Below are 8,563 nucleotides of genomic sequence, written 5' to 3' on the forward strand. Positions count from 1 at the left end.
GCTTTATATTCTCTCAAAAGCATTAAGTGCATGTTTGCAGCCACTAACCACTAGTCAAATGATCTAAGACTGGAATGTCAGAAAGGAAAAAAAGGATGACTGACTTAAAAACTTTGTAACCTGTGAATATCACAGAGATAAAGCCAAAAGTCATGACCTGTGAATGCCGCACAAAGAATCCATAAAAGCTCCAAGAACTAAAGAGTAGTAGCTGAGTTGTGTTAATGCTTTAAATTTTGATCTCTCAGTTAAGCTGATCAAAGGAGGGGAGTAGTCAAAAAGAAAACCACAGACCCAAAATAGTATCAATTAGGTTAAGGCCCCAAGTCAGTAAGCCAAGACTTAATACCTAACCTAACAGCAGTTGCAACCCCAAGGAATGTAAACTTTTAACATGGAATTTTCTGTCAATAGGAGGAAATTTACTGATAGACCCCTTCAGCTCCCTTTAGGAGGTTAACTCTGCTTAAACAATGCATTCCTTGCTAATAAATCTATTTTTTAATGCCCTCTTCTGCCTTTTAAAACCTTCCCTTTGTTTAGCTCAGTGGAGCTCCCACTATTTGTTAGATGGGGCGCTACCTGATTCATGAAATCAGAAAATAAAGCCAATTAGATCTTCAAATTTACTTGAATTTTGGTTCAATTTTCCTGAATTTTGTTAAAAAAACTAAATAAAACGTGTAAATGAAGCAGAAATGTGTTTTGTACAGAGTATGTGCTTATTATACATGCCTTCATTCCTTTATTATTCAATAAGTAATATTTCAGATATATTCTTACAAGATTGCTTACAAATGCAATTTTAGTAAAACTGATTCATATACAATACTAACAATTTGGAGTATTCTTTTTCTTATGTAAATATATTATATAATATTAATGTCATTTTCCTTTTCTAAGACTACATAGTTGCTCTTACCTGTATGGTATTACATCACATTTATGTAATGTGATTAGTTTTTAAGCTTTCATATTTGTTTCATATAACCCCATGAAATTAAAGATACTCTGCAAACAAAATAACCCAAAAAAATAAAAAATGTTAGGCATTATATAGAATGATTTTGAATAGAATTTCAAGAGATTTGTGGTCCCTGTGAGAACTAAAATGGAGTCAATTTGCCTTAGGTTAAGAAGTTTGCTGGGTTGTTTGTTTGTTTTTCCAATTTATTTTTGAGAGAGAGAGTGAACAGGAGCTGGGGGGAGAGGCAGAGGAAAAGGGAGAAGCAGACTCCCCGCTGAGCAGGGAGCCCCACGCTCCTGGGGATCATGACCTGGGCCAAAAGCATCATTCCCTTAACCGACTGAGCCACCCAGGCATCCCTAGGTTAAGAAGTTCTATTCTAGGATGTTAGCAAATCTGATTTTCAAAGATTCCTTTTAAATGCTCATCAAAATTAATTTTATATTTTCATTGTTCTTGATTTATAGAAAATTTATGGTGAATACTTAGAATCTTCACATAACAACAGTTTTGTTTCTTGAATCTTCACATAACAACAGTTTTGTTTCTTGAATCTTCACATAACAACAGTTTTGTTTCTTGAGGATTTGTTAAATGGAAGGCTGTTATTAAGTGCTCTAGGGCTGTGCCCAGATTAATGTATACAATCCTTATAAAAACTGTAAGGCATTAATATGATCGTTATCTACATTTTACAACAAAAGATTATAAAATGTAAAGATTAATAACTACTGACCTCCTTGAAATGTGGCTAGACTGAACAAGGAACTGAATTTTCAATTTTATTTTAATTTTTAATTCAAATACAAAAGCAATATAAAATGTTTTTCAGTTAAACACAACTTTATTCTTTTGGTATAACTACATTTCACCATAACCACTGAAAATTTAGCATTCAAACTGAGAAGTGCTATAACAGTAAAATATGTAGCAGATCTAGAAACACAGTATGAAATAGGAATTTAAAATATTTCAACCTGGGGCGCCTGGGTGGCTCAGTCGGTTAAGCGGCTGTCTTTGGCTCAGGTCATGATCCTGGGGTCCTGGGATCAAGCCCCACGTCCGGCTCCCTGCTCAGTGGAGAGCCTGCTTCTCCCTCTCCCTCTGCCTGCCAGTCTGCCTACTTGTGCTCTATCTATCTGTCGAATAAATAAATAAAATCATAAAAAAATTAAATAAAATATTTCAACTTATTTATATTATTACATGTTGAAATGATATTTCAGATATATTGGTTAAAATAAAAAAAATTAAATTAAAATAAAATTGTATTATCCAGCTTAATTTCGACTGTTTCTTTTAACTTTTTAAAATGTGTACAAAAGAAATTTTTAAATTATGCAAGTGGCTAACTGTGGAAAACAGTATGGAGGTTCCTCAAAAAGTTGAAAATAGAGGTACCCTACAACCCAGCAATTGCACTACTGGGTATTTACCCCAAAGATACAAATGTAGTGATCTGAAGGGGCATATGCACCCCAATGTTTATAGCAGCAATGTCCACAATAGCCAAACTATGGAAAGAGCCTAGATGTCCATCAACAGATGAATGGATAAAGAAGATATGGAATATTATGTAGCCATAAAAAATGAAATCTTGCCATTTTCAACGACGTGGATGGAGCCAGAGGGTATTATGCTAAGCAAAATAAGTCTATAAGAGAAAGGTAAGTATCATGTGATCTCACTGATATGAGGATTTTGAGAAACAAGACAGAGGATCATAAGGGAAGGGAGGAAAAAAATGAAACAAACGAAACCAGAGATGGAGACAAACCATAACAGACTATTAATTTCAGGAAACAAACTGAGGGTTGCGGGAGTGGAGGGGGATGGGAAGGATGGGGTGGCTGAGTGATGCACTATGGTGAGCACTGTGAATTGTGTAAGACTGATGAATCAGACCTGTACCCCTGAAACAAATAATACATTGTGTATTAATAAAAAAAATTAAAAAAAAAATAAAGGCCTCATTTTAAGGATAAAATAAATAAAAAATAAAAAAAATAAGTTACACAAGTGACTTACATTGTATTTCCATCAGAAGGTGCTGCTTTAGACTCAATTACCATTATATCATGGTGCCTCTCACAGTCTGTACCACTGTGTGGTCTGAAAGAGAGTCATACTGCCAAATCTCAAGACTTAGTCACCATTCAAATCTCCTCATGGACTCTTCAGGAAAAACTCCCTGCCCTTGCTCACAAAGACCTCTCTTCACAAAACTCCAATCATATTCCTACTCCTAAAATGTCTTACTGACTGAAACCAATCAAACCATTTCCTATCTTGCTTTGTTTGAAAATCAAGTCTCTGAATAAGATTAAAGGTATCTGGTGTTTTATTCTACCTAACCACTAGTCTCTTCCTTGACAAAACACATTCTAAAATAAGTTCTTAGTTTATCCTTGAAGAGTTCAACTAGTTCTATTTCTGTACCATCCTTTGGAAAGAAAAGAGCACATGGGGAAACTGAATAATTACCAATAGTAATGTGAATATTAACTGGGAAGAAAAAGGGTATTTGGAAAGGCACTGGAAGAGACAGGGACCCATCCCTATGGTCCTGTTATTAATTGGGAAGGGGCAACCTGGGGACCAGATAAATGGACAGCTCACAATTAGGTCTTACAATTTAGAACGACAGCAAATATTCAATGTTGTGTAAAACAAATATACATGACAGAACAAAAAGTAAACATGAACTGACCTTGAATGGGCTTTTAAGTGGCAACGCTCTCCTCCACTTCAGGGGGCTTCTCTTGCAGAACTACAGGACCAAGAAGAAACTCTTGAGACTCTGGACAGGCTAAATAAGAACACACTGTCCACCATCAGACATAACCCATTACCCATCACAAATACATCCAGGTGGAAGTAAGAGGTAACTAGGATACTGCTGACTTTTACCAGTATCAGAGAAAAAGGTCAGCATCACCTCTAACCAGCGCTGGCATCTAAGTAAGTTCACAGCAGTCTCTAGGGGGCACACGTGTGGTTCTGAAACACGTAAATGCCCTCCAGAGTGTATCCAAAAGAGGTTCGCCCAACAAGAAATCCTTTACCCTGTGACCCTCCCCTCATGTATTCCCAGAAGTCTGTCTTGAAGTCAAGTGCAAGCCTAAATTCTCATCCCATGACTGAGGTGTACTTTCCTGCTTGGAACTTTCATTCTAGGCCTGACATCAATGACTTCCCCTCTGATGTCTATTTCTCTATAGCTAGATCAAACTGGCCCTAGGGTGTAAGAAAAGAGGAGAATTCAGGGAAACACGTTCCAAGGAACCATGGAACTTAAGAGTGGATCCTGGGTGGGCAACACTCAGTTCACCAACGTTCCCTCTGTCCCACACCCACTTAGTTCAAACTTACAGTCAGTACAACCGAGCTGTCAGAGATTACTCGGTCACAGTATTAGAAACCCACACCAACGCAGACAATGTACTGATAGTCCCACTAGCCCAACAGTATACCAGTATGGGCACTCCAGGGCCCGTCACACACGCTCACTCACACGCATGCGCGCGCGTGCATTAACACCCCACAATGAACTCGTCACAAAGCACCGGAAACCAACGTCGTCCGGGGTTCACGCAAACACTGGGACGAGCCCCTTGGCTCCACCTGCCCCACCCCGCGCCCCCGGGGCTTAGGGCCTCCACACCGCGAGCCCCTCCCGCAACCCGACCGGGGTCACCTCAACTCACCAGGCATGCCCCAATAACCACGACGATACCGGAAGGGGAACCGAAAGTCGAAGTTCATTCGTAGCCCTGGGGCCTGTGGGAAACGTAGTCCAACACTGAAAACGTCCAGGTTTTCGAGCGCAAAGGGGAGGACAGCGGTCGCAAAGCCCGCGCCACGCCCCGGAGACTCCTGGGAGTTCCAGGGTGGGCGGGTCGCTCCTCCTTGGCGGAGGAGGGTCGCCGCTGGCGGTTCTTCAGACGCCGAAGAGCCAGGTGATGATTTTTTGGGAGCGAGGGTTCCTCTGGGTTGAATTAGAGCCCCAGCCGAGGAAGTAATTGGAAACCTGGGTGGGGGAAAGAAGGAAAAGGGAAGCGGAAGCCTGCCGGAGGCGGGGCGAGGAGGAAGACGGAAGAAGTCTGCGTCGGGGAGGACCGGCTGAGAACCGGAATCCCTAAACCCAGAGCGCTGAGGAGAAAAGAGGGAATCGGGAACCTGGTGGAGGAGGACCAAGGAGGGAATCGGAAATCCGTGCTGAGGGCGATCGGGCCAAGACGGGCTGAAGCGGGTACCGCAGGTTGGGCGGAAGTGGCTGAGGCGAGAACTGGGAGCCGGTGCCTGTCGCGGCTTCTCTTCGCTCAGGCCTGTATGTGCGGGACCCCAGGTCCGTGGTCGTGAACCAGAGAGTGACAAGTTTTGTCAGTTTTGCCCCTTGAGAAAGCCCCAGCACCTAGAATGTCATCTGGCACTGAGCACACGCTCAGTATGTGTATGCCTGCCCTGGTGCGGGTTTTATACAATCACTGCCAGGAAGTTCTCTGGTGTCCTTTTCCAGTCTCACAACAGACCGCCATAGTTCTGGGATACGTCGCCGTAATTTAGTTTTGTCAGTTCTGCAATCACATATGTCTCCTTTTGCACATCCTAGTTTTGTAAGCTTTATTAATGTTGTGTAGTTCATTTTTATTTATGGACAGCATTCAATTGTGTGAATATGCCACAATTTGTTCATTCATTTTTCTCTTGGTGAACATTTGTTGTATTTCCAGGTTTTATATGTTACGAATAAAGCTGACATGTTTCCATTTCTCCTGGGGAAATACCTAGAAGAAAAAAATGTTGGGTAATAGGTCAGTTTATATTTATCTTTATAAGAAGTTGATAAACCTTGCAGAATGATTAGTTAGTGACTTGGGTTTGAGACTCAGTGTGACGATTCAGTAAGTGGTTTCTAAGATTGATTTGGTATTCTTGTGTGGAATTATGAGATGGGCTTAGAGGAGTTATGTCATGTAAGGTCCATGGGATTGTGGTTTTGTAAAATGGATGAGATCAAGGAAACTGTACGAACTCTTATTTATCATGATTTTGTGTGTTCCACGACGACTGTGAAATTAGATCACTATGTAAGTGGTATTAATGAATAATTGAGAAGCGCTGTGTCTAGTTAGGTATGTGTCATTTTGATTCTGCTTCCAGAATTATGACTGTTTCTAATCAAGTAAAACAGCAGTATAGAGATATCCAGAGGAAATGAGGATATCGAAGAAATATCTGCAGTCCCATACTCATTGTAGCATTCTTCACAACAGCCAAGACATGGAAGTAATCTAAGTGTCCACTGATGGATGAATGAATGAAGAACATGTGCATATATATGCAATGGAATATTATTCAGCCTTTAAAATGAAGTACATCATACCTTTTGTGGCAACGGATGAACCTTGAGGGCATATGCTAAGTGAAAGTCAGAGAAAGAAATATTGTATGATCTCCCTTACATGTGAAATCTAAAAAACCAAATTCATTGAAAGAGAGAGTAGAATGGTAATTGCCAAGGGGTTAGGAGGGTGGAAGAAATGTAGAGATATCGGTCAAAGAATACAAAAGATGAGTAATTTCTAGAGAACTTAATGTACAGTATGGTGACTATAGTTAACAATACTGTGTATTATATACTTGAAAGTTGTTAAGAGATTAGATCTTAAGCATTATCACCACAAAAATAAAAAAGGTAATTATATGAGAGGATGGAGGTGTTAACCTTATGGTGGTAATCATTTCATAATATATATATGTTTAAAATCATCACATTGTAGGGATGGCTGGGTGGCTCAGTCGGTTAAGCATCTGCCTTCAGCTCTGGTCATGATCCCAGAGTACCAGGATCAAGTCCCGCAATGGGTTTCTTGCTCGGTGGGGAGCCTGCTTCTCCCTCTGCCTGCTGCTTCCCCTGCTTGTTCTCTCTGACAAATAAATGAAATCTTAAAAAAAAAAAAAAAATCTAAGTTTGTGAAAAACTCTGCATTTAAAAAAATAATAAAATAAAATCATCACATTGTCAACATTAAACTTGCACATACTTTTTTAAAAAGAATTGGGAAGGCTGGGGGGATGGGTTAGCCTGGTGATGGGTATTAAAGAGGGCACATTCTGCGTGGAGCACTGGGTGTTATGCACAATGAATAATGGAACACATCAAAAACTAATGATGTATGGTGATTAACATAACAATAAAAATTATTTAAAAAATAAATATATTGGATTTTCATCAAGAGTAAAAAAAAAAGAATTGGGAAGAGGTAAAATTACAGATGATAGGATCACATACTAGGAACACCATATTAAATAATCTTAATGTCTTGAACTGAGCAAAAAAATTTTTTAAAAAAGAAAAGAAATGACCAGGATTCAGTAGGTAGCACTAAAGAAAAATACTTTTTTTGGTCTTGTGTTCCCTGATGCGGCCGGCTCAGCTGCTGTGTCTTCTCCTGTCCGGCAGACTCCCCAGAGCAGGGACCTGTGTGGTCCTGTCAGCAGAATTAATCATCCTTGAGAGGCGGAGCAAGATGGCGGAGGAGTAGGAGACCTAGATTTCGTCTGGTCTCAGGAATTCAGCTGAATAGGGATCAAACCATTCTGAACACCTACGAACTCAACAGGAGACCGAAGAAGAGAGTAGCAACAACTCTCTGAACAGAAAAGTGACCACTTTCTGGAAGGTAGGACGTGCGGAGAAGTGAATCCGAGGCGATATTCGGGAGGATAGACGGCGGGGGAGGGGCCTCCGCCGGCCGCTTCTGGCAAGTGCTAGAGCCGCGGAGCACAAAATCGGACCTTTTAGAAGTTGGCTCCGTGGAGGGACGTCGCTGCAGTGGCTAAGCGGGGGGTGGAATCCTCACAGGACAGTGTGGTCTCAGGACCCTCGGGGTCACAGAGAGACCGGGGGTGCCTGAGTGCGCCAGAGCTCCCAGGTATCGGAGCGGGGAAGCCGGCTGCAGAGACGGAGCAGAGTCACGGGCTCTCAGCTCGGGGTGGCCATAGACTGTGACCCGCGGCCCAGTCGGGGCACGGCTCCTCCAGCAGGGACCCAACAAGCGGCAGATCCGGGGAGACTCCCCTTCCTTCCCGGGGAGGAGCGGTGCGGGAACGCACTGCAGGGATCTGCTGAGTTTGGAGACTCTGCGTGGGGTCGGGTACCAGAGATAGAAACGCTCAGTCACAGGCCGGGTGAGCACGGGGCGCGGCCGGAGACCGGGGACACGGAAGTGACTGCTTTTCTCTGGGGGCACACTGAGGAGCGGGGCCCCGAGTTCTCGGCTCCTCCGGGTAGAGATTGGGAGGCCACCATTTCTGCCCTGGTCCTCCAAGGCTGTACGGAGAGCTTGCAGGGAACAAAAGCTCCTGAGAGCAAACCGGAGCAGCTTCCTTAGCCCGGACCGACAAGGGCGGGGCAATTCCGCCTCCGGCAAAGACATTTGGAAACCACAGCAACAGGCCCCTCCCCCAGAAGATCCGCACAAACAGCCAGCAAGCCAAGACCAAGTTGATCGATCAAGGAGAACGGGAGAACTCCAGCGCTAGGGGAATACTGCACATAGATTCATGGCTTTTTTTTTTTTTTTTTTTTTT

At 42.5% G+C, this 8,563-nt stretch overlaps 2 protein-coding genes across 5 annotated transcripts in view; one reads left to right on the forward strand and one right to left on the reverse strand.

Moving 5' to 3' along the window:
• ZNF529 (zinc finger protein 529) overlaps positions 1-4,810 on the reverse strand; it is a 40,090-nt gene extending 35,280 nt beyond the window's left edge. The window contains exons 1-3 of the mRNA XM_025854490.2: positions 4,675-4,810; positions 3,678-3,737; positions 2,996-3,079 (exon numbers count right to left, since the gene is read on the reverse strand). Coding sequence (XP_025710275.1) covers positions 2,996-3,008 — 13 coding nt within the window. The 5' untranslated portion in view covers positions 3,009-3,079; positions 3,678-3,737; positions 4,675-4,810. The remainder of the gene's footprint in view (positions 1-2,995; positions 3,080-3,677; positions 3,738-4,674) is intronic.
• A 331-nt stretch (positions 4,811-5,141) lies between these two features.
• The window catches only part of ZNF382 (zinc finger protein 382), a 79,591-nt gene continuing 76,169 nt past the window's right edge, over positions 5,142-8,563 (forward strand). For 2 of the 4 annotated variants that reach the window (XM_073885267.1, XM_073885269.1), the window contains exon 1: positions 5,217-5,297. The gene's annotated coding sequence lies outside the window, so the exon portion shown is untranslated. Of the gene's footprint in view, positions 5,298-8,563 lie in introns of all 4 variants that reach the window. The other 2 variants (XM_073885272.1, XM_073885275.1) reach the window with 2 other exon arrangements.

This window comes from Callorhinus ursinus, unplaced genomic scaffold (assembly GCF_003265705.2).
Source record: "Callorhinus ursinus isolate GAN/ISIS: 27379988/994484 unplaced genomic scaffold, GSC_fseal_2.0 scaffold61, whole genome shotgun sequence".
Lineage (NCBI taxonomy): Eukaryota > Metazoa > Chordata > Mammalia > Carnivora > Otariidae > Callorhinus > Callorhinus ursinus.